Source organism: Nannobrachium achirus, assembly GCF_963921795.1.
Source record: "Nannobrachium achirus genome assembly, chromosome: 7".
NCBI lineage: Eukaryota > Metazoa > Chordata > Actinopteri > Myctophiformes > Myctophidae > Nannobrachium > Nannobrachium achirus.
Window position 1 is genome coordinate 53,695,103 of NC_137816.1, and position 17,377 is coordinate 53,712,479.

A 17,377-nucleotide genomic window follows, 5' to 3' on the forward strand; every position below is an offset into this window, starting at 1 on the left:
TGATGCAAAAAAGCAGGTCGTGACAACAACTGTGCGAGAGCATCTCTCTCTCACACACACACACACACACACACACACACACACACACACACACACACACACACACACACACACACACACACACACACACACACACACACACACACACACACACACACAACCTCTCTCCCTCCCCCTCTGTCTGTCTGTCTGTCTGTCTCTCACACACACACACACACACACACACACACACACACACACACACACGTGTGTATTTTTGTTGTTTTTTTCCCATCATTACGAAGCTAACAAAGCGTTGTCATGTAATGTATAAGTGTCAGTGAATCCCTATGTGTTAAATAATCCTAGTATCCTCACCGGCTCATGCATGCATGTAGCAGATCAGCTCTGAGCCAGTCAACAACATGACATGATGATGACGCTAATAGCTTGCTAACAACAGTGTTGTTACAACACAGTAACACACACACACACACACACACACACACACACACACACACACACACACACACACGCGCGCGCGCGCACACACACACACACACACACACACACACACACACACACACACACACACACACACACACACACACACACACACACACACACACACACACACACACACACCCTCTGACTGTAAGGAATACATTCATTCACTTACCTTCAGCTGTCTTTATTCATTGTGACGAGAGACCATATTCTGTACTGATATATAAATATAAATGGTTCATGTTGTCGTCTGTACAGCCTCCAGTCCGTGTCCACCAGTGTTCTTCAGTCCAATCTGAGCAGAGCAGTGAGCACCACCAAAACACGCCCGTCCGTCAATCACTCCCAAATTACGACGTGACTTCCGGTTGGTGGACTTCACAATAAAAGTACTACGTATTCTTGGGCATAGCAGTGGGCGTGGTTTACTGGTGCCAAAAAAAACTCCCATTCATTTCCCCCATAGACTTTTACAAAAATATGCATAACAATTATTTTAAGCCTATCAAGCCATCCAGGATCCTTGTGAATCATGGCCATGAAACCTTTGATTCTGTGAAAATAAAACATTTTAAACCGCTATAACAAAGGGCATTTATCAAATGTAGTACTGTATAGACGGACCTATCATATAATTCAATATTCAAGTGTTTCAGGTGTTCTTCTACCCATTTTTCAGTTATAAAAAACTATGCATAATAACAACAGGATGTTGAAAATGTGCATGCTTAATTACACAGATGTATTACTTAAAGTGATATTAGCTAATAGGCCTACTTAAATTAGCTAGTTCATGGAATCATTATTGTTCTTGCTGAAGAAATCACATTTTATCAACATTTGTGGACTGTAATGATACATAATTCAGAGTAACAAAATGTAGGTCTATTCGGTGTAACACCAGTAAAACACCAGTATTTTATATTAAAATGCAATAACTTTGTTTTGTTTATTAATTAAGTGAAACAAAAACAAACATCAAAGGGTGAAGTTATAAGACAGTTTAATACAGTTTAGCATATTATTCAAAGAAAATGTGTCTATATATGAGGTAGGCCTATAGACATACCTCAAATGCCATGAGATTGAAAATGATAATACTATAGTAAGACGACTCAGGGTGACAAGCGACCTAGCCCTAAAGGGCGAGGTCGCGCCATGTCTTGGCCGTCTGGCCAGTGATGTATATCGGATCAGTTACCCATAGGCCTATATGGAGACCCTGGTACCCATATATGGAGATCCATGTACTGTATATGGAGATGCTGTGAGACTCCATAAACAAGCTTAGGCCTACTTGGTTATTTGTCATGTAAAATTCCTATGATGTCTATCACATCTGATATCATACATATAATCCCTTTTATGTCCATACATGGAGATCCCTGTCTGAACCAGCCAGATATGGGCTGTCTTCCTCCATATATGGGCATTCCCATATGAAGTTCTGTTAGATATGGGCTTAATATTGATGACATCAGGGATCTCCATATGGGCATAAAAGAGATTCTGTTAGAGTGGTTCCCAATTCCCATGACATCACAACATACAATCCTTTTATTCCCATACATGGAGATCCCTGTCTGAACCAGCCACACAGATATGAGCTGTCTTCCTCCATATATGGGCATTCCCATATGAAGTCCTTTTAGATATGAGCTTAATGATGACATCAGAGATCTCCATATATGGGCATAAAAGGCATTCTGTTCCCATGACATCACAGTGATGTCAGAGCAGCAAATCCATAGACCACGCCTGACACTGTGGTTCCCCGACACATCATTGTGACATCACAGGCCTGACATCACATGTCACAGTGATGTGTCAGGGGAACCACAGTGTCAGGTGGTACCTGTCCGGACGGACGTATCGGTATACGGACAAGCTGTGACGGTTCTTGATAGTAAACTGCGACCTACGGTTGCAATTATAGCTATCTTTTTAATTAGTTATAACAAGGGATGACAAAGCAAGTACAAAATTCCATACAAAAGTGATTCAAGTTTTTAAAAAACGTTTTAATTTATCACCCAAATGAGATGGGTGTTCATTTATTTTTAAGGGTGAATTTGAAGAATTTGAAAAATAGTGACTTCTAGATTCCTTCACCAATGGCTTAACGCCTTTTTGCCTGAATTAATTTCTAATGATATATATATATTTTTTTTTTAATCGGAATCATTCTGAAGAGGTCTCGGTCGCCCGTAAAACATTCATTTATCAATTTAGTTCTCTCTAAAAAACAAAAAAGTCAGAAATTGTATTTAGAAGTTGCATTTAGCATGCCATTATTTATTCTGGTCAGCACACTTTAAATTTTACAATTACTCTTCAAACCCATTGTACATAGTCTATTACAATGTTACAATGTTATGTATAGATGCCTAGGACACACACATGTTACTAGTGTGCCAAATTTGGCATTGCCTAATATCTCTGACAATTTGTGAAGTCAGATGTAATCTTCTTCAATATATCTGTAGTTAGGTCAACTAGTTAGCTGGTGTGTATTTTTATTTTAGCACACTTTACATCAGAATTGAGCAGTGAATCACACACTGGGAGACTACATCCATTGTGCTGTTTTCTCCCCTTCATGTTTTTTCAAATGCATGTACGGTAATTATTTTCTCCAAAACACTTGCTGCTTCCAGATGTGACAAAAATGAGCCACTAGGCATTGACAGCCTTCCTTTTCTCCCTCGCCTACATTTGTCCATTAAACGGTATGTTCCAAATTTGGACCTCTCGGTGTTAAGGGGATTAAAGCACCCTGTCCAATGAATACATTTTAACCACCTCTTTATGAAAACACCTCGTACTAGGATGTGTTGTGAGCCAATGTGGATTTCACCTAAACATTAGACCAGGGGAGTTCAACGTTTTCAGGCCAAGGACCCCTTAGTTGAGAGAGAGATGAAGCAGGGACCCCCACAACCTTTTCATAGATTCCATATAGTTTCATTGTTTGACAGCACGATCATCAGTGTATATGGATTGATTCATGTCAATTTGTGTTTTCAGATATTTAACCACTTGTACTGTCAATACTTAATAAACTTGAACTTTCACTCTGTACTTGGTCTGCTCTTTTTTTCCCTATACACCAAACCTCTTGCCGAAAATAGCCGATCTACAAGCTCTCAACGCCTGTAGATCTGCTATTGTTGGCTAAAGTTCTCAGAATATGGACGCTAGGGTTCAAGTGGTTAATATCAAAAAGGAGGGAAAAAAAGCTTCTATTTCACAAAGATTTGGAGGACCCCCTGTAGTAACTCTGAGGACCCCCTAGGGGTCCCGGACCCCCTGTTGAAGACCCTTGCATTAGACCCAACTTAGGAAGTCACAATTTGATTCACACTAGTCTATTCAGTGTTCTTAGCAACTGACGGAATACAACAAATATCTATAAATGTGACAGGGATGATTTTAAGGAAATCATAAACATAGGCTGCCAAGGAAAACAGTAAGATTTTGTTTACAACACACCCTCATGTATAAACAAGGCATGACGATGAAAAGAGTGAAAACAACAAATAACTGTAGCTGTTAATAAAAAAAACAGCGTAGTAGGTAAAACAGGGCTAGAGATCAAATAGCCTCCATTATTACTTTTGATATATATTTTAATCACAACATGATTTGATGAAAGCAACAATAATCAAGAACATAGTGGTGCCACAACATTATGCACAATGCTATAAAGAAATGAACAGCACTTTCTGACAAAGCAGTGCTAAACTAGTAATTGAATTACACCTCAATACAAAATGGTAATTGATTAGGGGGATGTCACTCTGGGTTGCGAGCCACATCTTGTGTAAGTGGTAAGAATACATATAAAACAGCCCATGACAACTTGTAGCCAAGATTATACAAATCTTCAGGATTAATTGTCATCGGAACAAAGCCTGTTCCACATTTAGTCACTTTTAGTTTTTCTTTTAGAACACACCCTGGCACATAAACATTTGACAAAGGCAGCAAAGGTCAGCAGTATAACCAAGAATAATACCATTAAGAACAACATGACATCTACAGAGTGGTAAGAGTACCAGGGCATTTTGTAGGACTGTGTGCGGAGGTGAGCAGCACCTTTGTGTCTCATAACAAACTCTATCCAGAACATGGCGCTGTCTAGCGGCTTCATTGGCGTGTCTCTGTGCAACCTGGAGAGTCTCTGCATGTTCATCCTGTAGGAAGGCTCGTGGAGAACCTCCTCAATGCCTTGCAGAAATATGTCTTTGTTCATAGAAAAAATGTCAATGACCTTTGCTGCACCTCGTACCTTCATTTTAAAGAGGTTATCAGGTTGATCAAAAACCAAAGGGAGTCCTACAATAGGAACTCCATGGTACATGGCTTCCTGAACTCCATTTGTTCCTCCATGCGCAACAAACGCTTTGGTCTTAGCATGACCCAGCAGGTCATTCTGTGGCATCCAGTCCACCAGTAAAGTGTTGTTCCCCAGAGTAGCAGGCCTGTCACCTATATGCCTCCAGATGACCTTCTGAGGCAGTTGGGCAAAGGCTGCAGCTATCTCATCTGTTAAGTCATGGGGAAGTTCTCCGACTAGAGTCCCCAAAGACATGATGATGACTCCATGTTCCCCAGCACTCTGGACAAAGTCCTCCAGGTGTTGAGGAAGAGGTTTAGCAGGTTTGCACTGGAATCCTGCCATATAGATAACATTAGGCATGGTGGGGCGAGGGAACTCAAACACAAAGTCAACTCTCATCAGCCACAGGTCTGCTGCTTGAAACAGAGACAAGTAGTCTACATCGGAACCAATGTATTTTTCTAACAGACCTACATAATGTGGTTTGATATAATTTGCTAATTGGAATTTCACAAAGGCTGATGCCAATATGTTGATTATTCTTTCCAGAAAGGTCATTTTATCTGATAGCTCCATCATTGGATTCGGAACATAAGAAAGTGGAGTCGGTGCAATCGTGGAATGGCCTTCACTGTGAGTGGTCCATCTCACATTGTAGACTAGTGGTAAACTAAGATAGTGGGCAAGAATAGTGCCGCCTGCCATAGCAGGGTCAGTCAGAACCAGGTCATATTTGGCATTCTTTAGAGACTGCATCAGATCTTTGTTTTCAAAAATATGCTCAAGCATTTTACTAGTGGTCTGGTGAAACTCTGAAGCCTTTGCTGCTCCTTCCATTTCTAGCATGATACGAGTCCATGCAGACTTTCCTTGCCTCTGGATCTCCAGAAGTCTAGACACGAATATTCTGGCAAAGTCCTCATCAAATCCACTTGCAGCGTCAATCGTGATTGAAGTGTAGAACGGTGAGGTTTCCTTAATGTACCAGCTGTTATTTGCTCTCATGACTGAAACCTGGTGGCCCCTTGCATGCAGCTCTTCAACTATGACCTTCATATTCACCCAGTGGCTGCCGTCCACAGGAAAAACAAGGACTTTACCCCCATGAGTAACGGCTGAACAGAGGAAGAGGACAGCGATCCAGGCCAGGTGGAAATGCATCTCTTCACTGTAAAAGTATGTAAAAGATGTAAGTGATAATTTGATGATCATGGCTATGTTTTTGTCTTTTTTTTGTCTGAAACAGCAATCTTAATAAATCAAAAACAACATATAACACAAATAACACTTGCACTGTTTAAGTTGCACTTAAACATATAGGAATCTTGGTTATAGAAAGTGAAAACCAAGTGGTAGATTAAGATTAAGTTCTATACAACAATGGCTTGCACCAATGAAAGTAGAGAAAATAACAGCAGCATACTGTATTTCACAGAGCATGACCATTTTTAACACAAATTACCCCCATAGGACCCAATATGTTACCTTTGATGGATAATCCGTAGCTAGCTCTCTCTTCACCAGTGGTCCCGGGAAAGAAAGACATCAGAGTCGGTTTAGAACTTATATAACTTGGGTTGGACTTTCATACTGTAATAATGCCATGTTGTTAAACACACTCAGCAGATAACAAATCTGACAAAGGGGAGTAGATTAAGCCTGACAAATATGTATGTATGTATGTAAATATATACTCCCTTATTTCAACCTCTTACGCCCCAGGGGGAAAATCCGCCTAAAAAGTGTGCCCAAATTTGAACAGTTGTGGACACAAAACTACAATGATTATGGCTACACTTGGCTCAACAAATGTCAGCTAACCCCTGAAAATTCATGAATGCAGTGTAAAACATCACATTTCTCTCACCAAATTGTCCTGCTGTGATCACTTACTCAGGAAAAGATGACTGAAAAAGACCTCCCCCTATAGAAAATCGAAAACATAGTGAATTGAGAAAATGTCCACCAAGGTGTCATCAATATTATTGATAAGCAAAAATGTGTATATATATATTCCAAACTATGTAAACTCTACAGATGTTTTAGTGAGAGTAGTGCTGTAATATTAGTAATGTTAAAGGATAGGGTGAATAATGATTAAAAACGAGTAACAATAAGGTGCAATCCTAATTAAATATATATAATATATTATATTTGTAATAATAAAAAAGTTTCACTTGTACAGTATTTGACCAGGAGGAGACAGGAGTAGAGTAGTACAGTAAAGTAGGCCTATCTCATAGCCTACTTTGAATCAAGCACTGGTGTTGTGTTTGTCCACCACTAGATGTCACCATAACAATACCTGCCAATTAATAGATTCCTGATTATCAGACTGAAGCGTGAACGTGAAGCTTCAAGCTTCAAATTAAGAGTCGAGGGCAGTCCCATATGAGCCTAGCCCTAGCTGCAGCTAGACATCCACACACACACATGTTAAAACAAGGAGGGGATGTTAGTTAGCTGCATAGACTATATAGGCTGGCTGGCCCCAGGCTACTAGTTCACCCCCAAAATGACTTTTTCCCTATTGATTACTCACGACATGGAGACTTGAGTTTTTGGTGCATTCCTGAAACATGCAAAAAAGAGTCAACTGGGAGACTGTCACAAACTGACGTCAGTGGGACGCACACACCCCTATTTGGTATTTCTGCCACGTCATACAAAAGTGCTTGTGCCACATAGAGTATTTTTTGCCTTTAAAGTAACAAAACTGAAGTGTGTAAAATGTGCTAGAACAACATAACAATAACACCAACACAAACAACAACAACAACGATGATGATAATAATAATAATATTATAATTATAACACAGCTAATATAAATATGCATAATATTCAAGACACTGAGCTAGAGCCCATGACGTCTGATTTAATAATAATTATGAATCGATCATAATCGATTTATGTTTGTATGTTTTAGACAATGTGTTAAACTGTGTGAAGGTGACTACATCTGAATAAGTCCCTTAATTGCTAGCTACGACTGTAGGCCTACCACGTGCAGTTTATATTTCTGTGTATGTCTTACAAAAATAACTAAGGGAAAACAAATACCATAAGCAAGTACTCCTCGTGCCCGGCTTTCTGTTTACTGCTCAGTGCTACAGATCCGGCATAGAGCCCGCCTACTGTATCCGGCCTTCTACACACATAAATCACATGCGTTTCCGTATCCGCCCTAGAACCAGATATGCAAACTGCAAAAAGAATGGACCCGAGTGTAAAGCCACGGCGGAGGCTCAGTCAGAGTCAGACAGTGCAAGTATTCATGACCATTCATGATGATGTAGTTTCAAATTAACAACACATCCCATCTGATCCAACAGCCAGCCTGAGCCTCACGTTGTTTCAACAACGCCATTCAACCCGCAACCTGCTTACTTCATTTCTCACCGGTAAGTAGAACCATTCTCTTTAACTTGACGACGTTTGGCGTTATACTCAGACGCGAGGAAAGTGTTTTTAAGTTATAAGGTAGCTTAAGCTTTAGCCAGTTTTTTTTTTAGCTAGCAAGCAGGGTGAAATGCTTTAGACCTGTCTGAAAATAGCAGATTAGCCTGTAGAACTGAACTCAACTGATATATCTGACAGCGACGCAGCACGTCTCCCCAAAGTTGTAATCTATTTTACTGCACTGTAACAACAATACATTAGCATTGTATTACATACATACATACACAGGCATGGTGGACAAATGAATTGAAAGCTGAATAAAGTGCCATTCACAATGAGCACTAACTATGAAGATAACTATTAACTATATTGTTCACCATTGTATTTTTTAATAGTTGGTTTGAACACTGCCATCCACTCGATTTTTAATAGTAGTTTTATATTTCATAGTTATAGTGCTCAGTGTGAATGGCCCTTCATTTCAGAGGACTTACACTAACTTGTTAACTACAATTACATATTGATTACATTATTCAGGGGATGTAACTTTATATTATGCGTGACTCACCAGGAAGTAATGAGTAACAGTATAATAACTCTTGCTTGATAATCCAATCTCGTTTATTAATAAATACACACACTTGTTGATCTGTCATTTCATAAACATTGCTATAGCTACGACTATTATTAAATGTTGGCCTTCTTGGTATGAATGATATAATAGTGTGGGTATAGGCCTGGATCATATTACAGGTCCTGAATAGGAGGTGTGGTTGTCACCAAAATCCTGTTCAGGTTGCTCAATACTAGTTGTGTTACTGTGTGTGTGTGTGTGTGTGTGTGTGTGTGTGTGTGTGTGTGTGTGTGTGTGTGTGTGTGTGTGTGTGTGTGTGGTGCAGAGCAGACAGGCCTTGGTTTGCTTCTGTCGCCATGAAGCCAGGTTTTTTCTTCTTTCTTCTATTTCTTCATATATCAATGAATCGACACAAAAACATGGTATATTTTAAATAATCGACTAGAATGATTAGTCAGATTAAACACTATTATTCTTTGTTGTACAAAGGTGGTGTGCATACTAGCTGATCAACAAGCTCACAACATGACACATTGTGAGCTTGCAGGTAGCCAGTAGCTCAGCTATTTTTACTAAAGAGAAAAAAATCTTTCATTACTTGTAATCGAGTTTTAAATAAGGGTGATATTGATTTGAAGTCATATCGCTCAGCTTTAGTATGTATCCACCCAGCTTTACCTATTATGTGTCTGCCAAGTAACAGGTCTATAAAACAGTCAATGTCCGTCCGTTGTACTGCTCGGTGACAACTCTGTAATGGGTCTACATGCATTCACATTACCAGGACAAAGTTCTGTGTGAGCAGCTAAATCAAACACAATCCCTTACTCCCTACACTACAGTATGATAGTTCAAGTGTACAGGGTCAAAGTCAGCAAGGATCCCAAATTAGTCCCTAACATATACAAATGTAAAAAATAAACGGATATCGTAGTAGATGTAACCTCAGACAAAACAATATACCACCACAATACAACAATATAAAGTGCACACTTACATAAAACCAAACCCTGCGTCTGTGTAGATAGAAATGTGTAGACAGAAATCACAGTTACAAGAGATTGGTGATACCACAACAAAGCAACATAGTTGTGAAACCACAAGAAAACAACATAGTTCAATTGAATTCATGTGTCTTTTGTTACTTTCTGCTCTTTGGACATTTAAATCAAGCAAGTTTGTCAGGATGACCAGGGGTCCAAACAATTCTTGTTCCCAGTCCCAGCGGCACCAATCTTTACCAATATTAGATGTCCTTTCCATGTTTCTCTTTGACTAGCCTACTATTTTCTATGCATTTGATGTATTGATGTTGATGTACTGATTGATGTATTACCTTGCTTATTGTAAATCGCCCTGGATTAAGAATGTCTGCTAAAATGCCTAAATTGTGTACATGTGCATCAGTGTGTTTCTTAAGCTGAGCTAGTGGAATGCTGCTGGACGACACGCCGCTCTTTGAGCCCTCCCTGCTGCAGGATGTGGACTGGAGCAGCAACTCCGTCCCGTTCTCCCCGGCCATCTCCCCCTCAGACCCGGGCCCCGGCCTGGTGCTCAGGCCCCTCTGCACCGCAGACTACAACAAGGGTGAGAGAGACAACGCACACATGAACTAGTGTTGTAGGGGTGCAACATTTAATCGAACAAATCATTTTAATAGTTTATATAAAAATAGTCGATAGTCGATCGTACAGTATATCTGCTATTTTAGCTCTTTTTGAGTGACACCGTTGTGTGTGTATTGTTGTAATTATTAAACAGGGCATACATAGTTAAACAAACTGATCGATTCATTGATTCATAAAATCACAAATTATGAAACAAACATGCTTAATCTCTATTATTTGATTAATCTGAAAGGTTATCAATAGAATAATTGCTAAGAAAAACGGGTTATAGAATTGTTCAAAAGGTTCTCAAAGTGGGGTCCAGGCCAGGGGTCCTTGAGGTGGTTCCAGGAGGTCCCCAGCAAAATGAGTTTATATACCTTAGCATCAAAATCACTTTAACCCTATATACAGTACACCGGCTATTTGGAAATAGCTCATCTACAAGCTCACAACACATTGCAAAGCGCCTTGTTGGGAGCTTGTAGATCTGCTATTTTCAAAAAATATATATATATATTTTTGAAACATTTTAACAACACTAATCTTTCAGATTGGGGTCCGCAGGCAAATAAATATTAACTTGGGGAAAGTTAGTGAATCAGAGAGCTACTGTACCATACCAACATCCAAGCTATTTTTTCTTCCAGGATTCTTTAAGGTCTTATCCCAGCTCACCCGGGCAGGTGATGTCACACCAGAGCAGTTCATTAGTAAGTCCTTTTTAATCTGAATTTTCATTCATCATCATGGTCATTTACATTTGAAATAAACTTTTGATGGAATGTTAAATAAGTGTATCTGTCTGTCTGTCTGTCTGTCTGTCTGTCTGTCTGTCTGTCTGTCTGTATGTCTGTCTATACACATAACAGGGGGTGTTTGTTGTGTGTGTGTGTGTTAGTTTTTGTAGAAAACAAAATCAAGTGAATGTATTCAAGAGATGGCATTTAACCATATTCCCATGGCAGCCATTTTGCTCTTATGTCATACACACACAGGATGTGACATCCCACCCTGAGTAAGACGTAAGAGCGAACCAGTGGGAATGATAATACACTATAATGCTGGAGACAGTAGAGAACTGACAAGGCTCCTTCCTGTCTGTGTGCTGTTTCACAGAGAAGTTTGAGCACATGAAGAAGTCTGGTGACTACTACGTGATCGTAGTAGAAGACTCCAACTTGGAACAGATCGTCGCCACGGCCACCCTGATCACAGAACACAAATTCATCCATTCTTGTGCTAAGGTACAGTTAAAGTCTCTAACCTGACATCACATCCTGACCAAGGCTGTAGGCCCAGAAGACACGTAGTGCACCATTATATAACCAATAATAAACTGTGAACTCCTGATATGACTAGAAAATGTATTTTTAACAGAAAACATTGGGAGTCAAATGAAGCAGTAGGTACTATAGGTCACAGTGGCTTGTTGTCAGTATCGATGCACCCTAACCATTCGGCTATCGGCTCGCCCATAACCAAGTATAACTCTTTACTTGACCTACAATGTGATATGGTTTTAGTGATTTATTGCTGTACAGTGTGAAATGATTGATTGTAGGCATTTACTACGTCTTATTACTGTCTGTAAAATGAATTGGCCCTTCTAGATAAATCAAAGTGTCCTGTGTTTGGCTTGCAGAGAGGCCGGGTGGAGGAGGTGGTGGTCAGCGACGTCTGCAGAGGGAAGCAGCTGGGGAAACTGTGAGTTGAGGATCCCAGACATTCATTCAGAAAAGGAAAAGCTTCTTTTGGTTGACTGCTTGAAAGGTTGTTCAAAATAGTGAAAATACCCAATCTACAAGGTTGTAGATCCACTATTTTCATAATTTTTGCATGACTGTGTATAAAATAACGCTTATGTGGTTCATCGATTGGTTGATATATATAGACATTAAAAAAATGACCCTGCTTCTCGATTACTTGATTAATCAAAAAATGTAATCGATAGAATAATTGATAAGAAAATTGATAGCTGCCCTTATTCCGTTTTAGCTGTACGATACATCTCACACAGTGGGATAGACCCCATCATAGTTTCCTGCAATTCAACACACGTTATAGTATATTGTTACTGGCTCCATTCCTAATTGAATCCCTTCCAACCATTAGTGGCGTTTCCATAAACTTATTCGAATTAGGGAAGCGAATTATCAGAAATGCGCTTTAAGACAAAGCGAATTTAGCCCGTTTCCATTAAACTGGTGAAATGCGATTCTTGGGAGATCCTGCCTGGGTCCGTCTGACCGACCTGCTGTAAACACTTCCCGCGGGCTTGCACACAGTGCACAGAGCTGGGATGGGGCTGAATTCAGACCGAGAGACGTGTGTGCACTGCTGTGACTCGCTGCACACGCATCCCGATTCCCGACCCAGTGCCAGTCGCGGCGCACCGCCGCGGAGAAAGTGCGGCCGGCGGGAGCACAGAGCAAGCGACCCCGGACCGGGGCGCCCCGAGGGGCGTCCCCGAGCCGAGGCGGCCGCCCCGCCGCCCGGTTGAGTCCTCCGGGCAGACTGCATCCTGCAGTGTCGCAGATATGCGAGCTGCTCCTGTGAGCTTGTACGGCCACTTTCGGCACGCGCAACACGGTGTGATGACGAAGGGTCACTCCGTGTGTAACAACCGGTTTGTTTTGTAGGCTAACGCTATACAATGGACGTTAATTAAGCGGTGGGGGGAAGTGTTATAGGAGGACGATATGGACCAGAACGTCATATTTTATTCGCATTTATTGTCTGACCCGTTTCCATTCACTTAAGCGCATTTAGTTTATTCGATTAAGCCTCAAAATCCTCCTCCCCCAAGCGGATAATCTTTTTTGCGGATAATGAAAGTTTATTCGCATTTTGAAGTGTTTCCATAAAAACATTTTGCGAATAAGCCGTTAATGCGCAAAAAGTAGCTTTATGGAAACGCCACTATTGTTACATCACAGGTTTACAGGTGTAAGAAAGTGGGTGAACTATTCTTTTCATACAAGGGAAAGGGAAAAACTATAGAAACAATAGAAAGAAGGGCAACGTGCCAGATAAGATCCTAATATGAGTAGAGTGAGAAATACATACATACACGGTCAGGTCAGATAAGAGTAGAGTAAGATATGAATGTATTCATAGGGTGCATGGTTAAAAGAAATGGTATCAGCAAATAAAGTCACAGATATTCAACATGAGGTCAAAATAGCAGCAGATGAATGCAAGTGCATTGTACAATGGGATATATATATTTTTTTTCTTTTTTACTTTAAACTTGTATATATTCTTCTGTAGTACAGTTGTACAGCAGGCAACTATTATCCCCATGTCATCCAGACAGAGACCCAAGTCTGAAAATCTATTTTCCTTACCCTAAAACCCACCTTGTCTAAAGTAGGCATGTTCCGCCAAACTGGCTACTTATATTTTATGTATGTTCTCTCCTGTAGATTGGTGTCAACCCTCACTCTCCTCAGTCAGAAGTTGGATTGTTACAAAATCACACTGGAGTGTGCCCCCAACAACGTGGCTTTCTACCAGAAATTTGGCTACAACGCCTCAGACGAGACGTACATGCAGTGTCGCTTCTTCGACTGAGGTTGAACACGGACTCAGAAAGCCCTGTTACCCCTTTGAGATGAGGACTGGCATTTAACAAGTGTCTTTGAGTGTAGGAATGCCGCTCTTGGACACTTTTTGCCTGTAGAGTTCAAGCGAAATGAAACTGCGGATGGGTTCCCGAATGCTCATCTCATTCTTCAGCCCTACTGGCTCTGAGAGACTTAATAAATCTGTTGCTTGAGTCGTCTTCTCGACTGAATAGCGCTCTCCACCCCTTTGGTAACCACGGCTACCTCACCAGGTTGGAGTTCCAATACCACCCTATGAACAAATGAATGTCAGTAACAGTTCTTAACCACACAAACACTAGTGTCCCTATTGTGGGCATGTCATGATAGGCCAACATTTGGTGAAAATAGACTATCAGCAAGCTCACAGTGGGTCGATAAGAGACCCGTTGTGAGTTTGTAGATTTTTCTTTTTTTTTTACTACGATATTTGATGTAGAGGGTAAAAAGGAGGGGACCTACTACTGGTACTTCTGGTACCCAGGGGGGCAGGGCTTTATGTGGACTGTATAATTATGTATGAATTATAGGAAAAACTTTTTGTTTGTGTTTCTATCTGGCAGGGTCTTATACATGTAATCATTGCAGTGGACACAATGACGGTATTTATTTTAAGTTCTAGTTTCAAGGAAGTAAACGTCTAAAGAAACGTCATGTTCCCAGTGAAAAGAATATCTTCCATTGCAAGTTTTATTTTCCTGCGCTGTCGAGTGGAAACCTTGTCCAAAAACTATTACCTTTCAGGACGTGGAAAGGAATAACGTGTGCTCTGATGGATGCAATGTAATTAGTCAGACGCTCTCGTTAAATACTGTAGTTTGTTGCGACCGTCAGGCCTGCCAAACCCCAACCCAACCTCAAACACATTTTTGGACACTACTCCTACAGATTTTGCCCTAATTTAACACAAATCGCTACACAGTATGTCTACACTCATGTCATCAACATGGATCTGTCCCATATAGCGCCACCATCAGGCTGATTTTTTCAAACACATTTTTGGACACTGCTCCTACAGATTTTGCCCTAAAATCACGCAAATTGGTACACAGTATGTCTACACTCATCTCATCAACATGGATCTGTCCCATATAGCGCCACCATCAGGCCGATTTTTTCAAACACATTTTTGGACACTGCTCCTACACATTTTACCCTAAAATCACGCTGCGACCTGACGGCCGCTTATCTCCCGATTAGGGAGTCTTACTGGTTATTGTATAGATACTAGAGTTTCGGGCTGCTATGCAACAGTTTGGGCACAAATGCACAAATCGGCATTGTTATACAACAGTTTCTGTTGTGTCTGACATCACTGCATGTTACATTTGTGACATCAACCGTCCACCAGTCTCCATATATGGGCATGTTATGTTTGTGACATACACCGTCCGTCAGTCTCCATATATGGGCATGTCACAGACTCACAGTACGTTTTCAGGACGCTTTGCTGCCTGAAAAATCTCCATATATGGGCTTGTTATGTATGTTTGTGACGTCCACTGTCCGCCGACCCATAAGGTGATTTGAATATAGGATAAACTCAGTCTTTTCTCCTCAAGAGGAGAAAAGCCTAGTAATGACCTAAGGCATTCAACATGCCTGTAGGGCAGGACTTCCTTTGTATATCCCCCAGCAGCTGTCATGTCCGGTTAGGTACTCTCAGTAGCAGCGTCTCACCCAGTGTGGTATAGTTATATATATTATATATTTTCATTGCTTAAATATTTATAAAACCTACTGGGGACTGGCGTCCCTATTTTGGATATGTCATCGCAGGCAGACAATTAGTTTAGAAATGTTTTTCAAGAATAGCAAAAATGTCAGAAGTCAAAAGCTGAGAATGCGACACGTGAGCTTATGTAGATATGCAATTTTTTTTCTCCACTTTTGAGTGTTCTGGCCAACAGTGATATGGGGGAAAAAATATTTTCAGAAAGTATAAAAGCAATTATCAAACTGATCGGGTTGGGTGTGAATTCAGTGTGTATTGTAGTTTCTGTCCTACAAATATCAGTTTTCAGAATGATCAAATCATGTTGGTTATAGCCAGTTGGTCAGCCACCTTAAAGGTACTCATGAAGGCAACAGAAGACTGGAAAATTGCTTTCAAGTCCATACCGTTTATTCTGAGCAAAAAGTATATTTTATAAAACTGTCAATTATGAACATTTTATATTTGGTGAATATCAGGAATTGTTTGCAATAGTTATCAGGAGGAAATGCGCTTTTTAGTATTATTGCTTAGCTTATTTAAGTTTCTGTAGTTTATTATGCAGTTTTTGTTTTCTTCTTCTGGGAACTGGGGGACATATTTATGTAATTTATTTACAAAAGAAAATGATGTAATAGTCAAATAAAATATCTATGTGAAATTGGCCTGTTTGGTTCAATATTTGTATCATATTGTAACAACAGTCCTATTATAGTTTATCAGTTAAGGCTCTTTCCCACTGGGCACGATAAAGATAATATGTCGGCGGGCTTTATCGTTGGTGTGGACGCTACTATCCACTTAAACTGAAAATATTTGTTATCGTTATCGCGTTATCTCTTAGTTGATTAAACCACTAAATAGTTTTTACAGTACATTTTATGGCTGCAGGTTAGGTCAGCTTGTTTTGTCTACATTTGAGCAAGTTCTCTATAAATTAACATAGCTTCCTTGTAGGGCGATATTCAGTTCAACAAGTTAACACAGTTCACAAACATGCATTTCTGCATGTTTGTGACAATGGTTTGAAAATAAATGACAGGTCATGACAAAGATCCCGTCATTAAGCCACCATCGATACAAACCCCTTAAGTAGTTAAAGGGATATTTCACTTAAAAGAAAACTGTCATTTATCATCTAATCAGGCTTTTGGAGACAACCAGGACAGTTTTTGAATTGCTTGATTCAGTATTAAAGATATTTGATATTCTTTTTCTCTGACACGCCCCCTTCCTATACAAACCCATTGTAACTTCAAACTATTTTAACCATGAAAACACTGGTCCTTTTTTCTGGGGACTCCAGACACCCTCCGAACAGGTAAGCAGGCGGTGTTTTTTTTTCACGTATTCGGAGGGTGTCAGGAGTCACCAGGACGGGTGTTTTCATTGAATCTATCATGGTTAAAATGGAGTTTGAAGTTACAATGGGTTTGTATAGGAAGGGGCAAATTGATATCAAATATCTAAATACGGAATCAAGCAATTCAAAAACTGCCCTGGGTGTTCCCAAAAGCCTGATTCGACGATAAAATGACCAAAATGTGTTTTTTTTTTTAAATGAAATATTCCTTTAAGGAGATTTGACTGCAATTAAATTACAATTACCTGGGAGTAACATGTTGTTTCCTTTGAAATCTTACATAG

General features: G+C 40.1%; 3 protein-coding genes across 7 annotated transcripts in view; 1 reads left to right on the plus strand and 2 right to left on the minus strand.

The window, feature by feature from the left end:
- The window catches only part of zdhhc7 (zDHHC palmitoyltransferase 7), a 36,475-nt gene extending 35,702 nt beyond the window's left edge, over positions 1-773 (minus strand). The window contains exon 1 of the mRNA XM_080729783.1: positions 659-773. The gene's annotated coding sequence lies outside the window, so the exon portion shown is untranslated. The remainder of the gene's footprint in view (positions 1-658) is intronic.
- Positions 774-4,109: 3,336 nt separating this feature from the next.
- On the minus strand, positions 4,110-9,546 carry LOC308289033 (UDP-glucuronosyltransferase 2A3-like). 3 transcript variants are annotated; one of them, XM_080730555.1, is made up of 5 exons: positions 9,480-9,546; positions 9,138-9,190; positions 6,696-6,752; positions 6,314-6,343; positions 4,110-5,996 (listed from the first exon to the last, which is right to left on the minus strand). In XM_080730555.1, exon 5 carries the CDS (start codon positions 5,987-5,989, stop codon positions 4,412-4,414), a length of 1,578 nt encoding a protein of 525 aa, XP_080586681.1. In that variant the 5' UTR covers positions 5,990-5,996; positions 6,314-6,343; positions 6,696-6,752; positions 9,138-9,190; positions 9,480-9,546; the 3' UTR covers positions 4,110-4,411. The 3 variants fall into 3 exon arrangements, with proteins under 3 accessions (XP_080586681.1, XP_080586679.1, XP_080586680.1); XM_080730553.1 differs by having other exon boundaries at positions 6,314-6,752; XM_080730554.1 differs by having other exon boundaries at positions 6,314-6,752; positions 9,400-9,481.
- On the plus strand, positions 5,991-16,189 carry gnpnat1 (glucosamine-phosphate N-acetyltransferase 1). 3 transcript variants are annotated; one of them, XM_080730557.1, is made up of 6 exons: positions 5,991-6,004; positions 10,209-10,388; positions 11,059-11,121; positions 11,528-11,655; positions 12,054-12,115; positions 13,837-16,189. In XM_080730557.1, exons 2-6 carry the CDS (start codon positions 10,235-10,237, stop codon positions 13,982-13,984), a joined length of 555 nt encoding a protein of 184 aa, XP_080586683.1. In that variant the 5' UTR covers positions 5,991-6,004; positions 10,209-10,234; the 3' UTR covers positions 13,985-16,189. The 3 variants fall into 3 exon arrangements, with proteins under 3 accessions (XP_080586683.1, XP_080586682.1, XP_080586684.1); XM_080730556.1 differs by lacking the exon at positions 5,991-6,004 and adding an exon at positions 6,769-8,229; XM_080730558.1 differs by lacking the exon at positions 5,991-6,004 and adding an exon at positions 9,127-9,223.
- Positions 16,190-17,377: the final 1,188 nt, after the last annotated feature.

Bases quoted from the DNA above. Each gene is read 5' to 3' on its own strand.
- LOC308289033 (XM_080730555.1), bottom strand. From the start codon at position 5,989: ATGCATTTCCACCTGGCCTGGATCGCTGTCCTCTTCCTCTGTTCAGCC.
- gnpnat1 (XM_080730557.1), top strand. From the start codon at position 10,235: ATGCTGCTGGACGACACGCCGCTCTTTGAGCCCTCCCTGCTGCAGGAT. The intron at 10,389-11,058 runs GTGAGAGAGACA...TTTTTCTTCCAG, and splicing joins CACCGCAGACTACAACAAGG to GATTCTTTAAGGTCTTATCC. The intron at 11,122-11,527 runs GTAAGTCCTTTT...GCTGTTTCACAG, and splicing joins CACACCAGAGCAGTTCATTA to AGAAGTTTGAGCACATGAAG.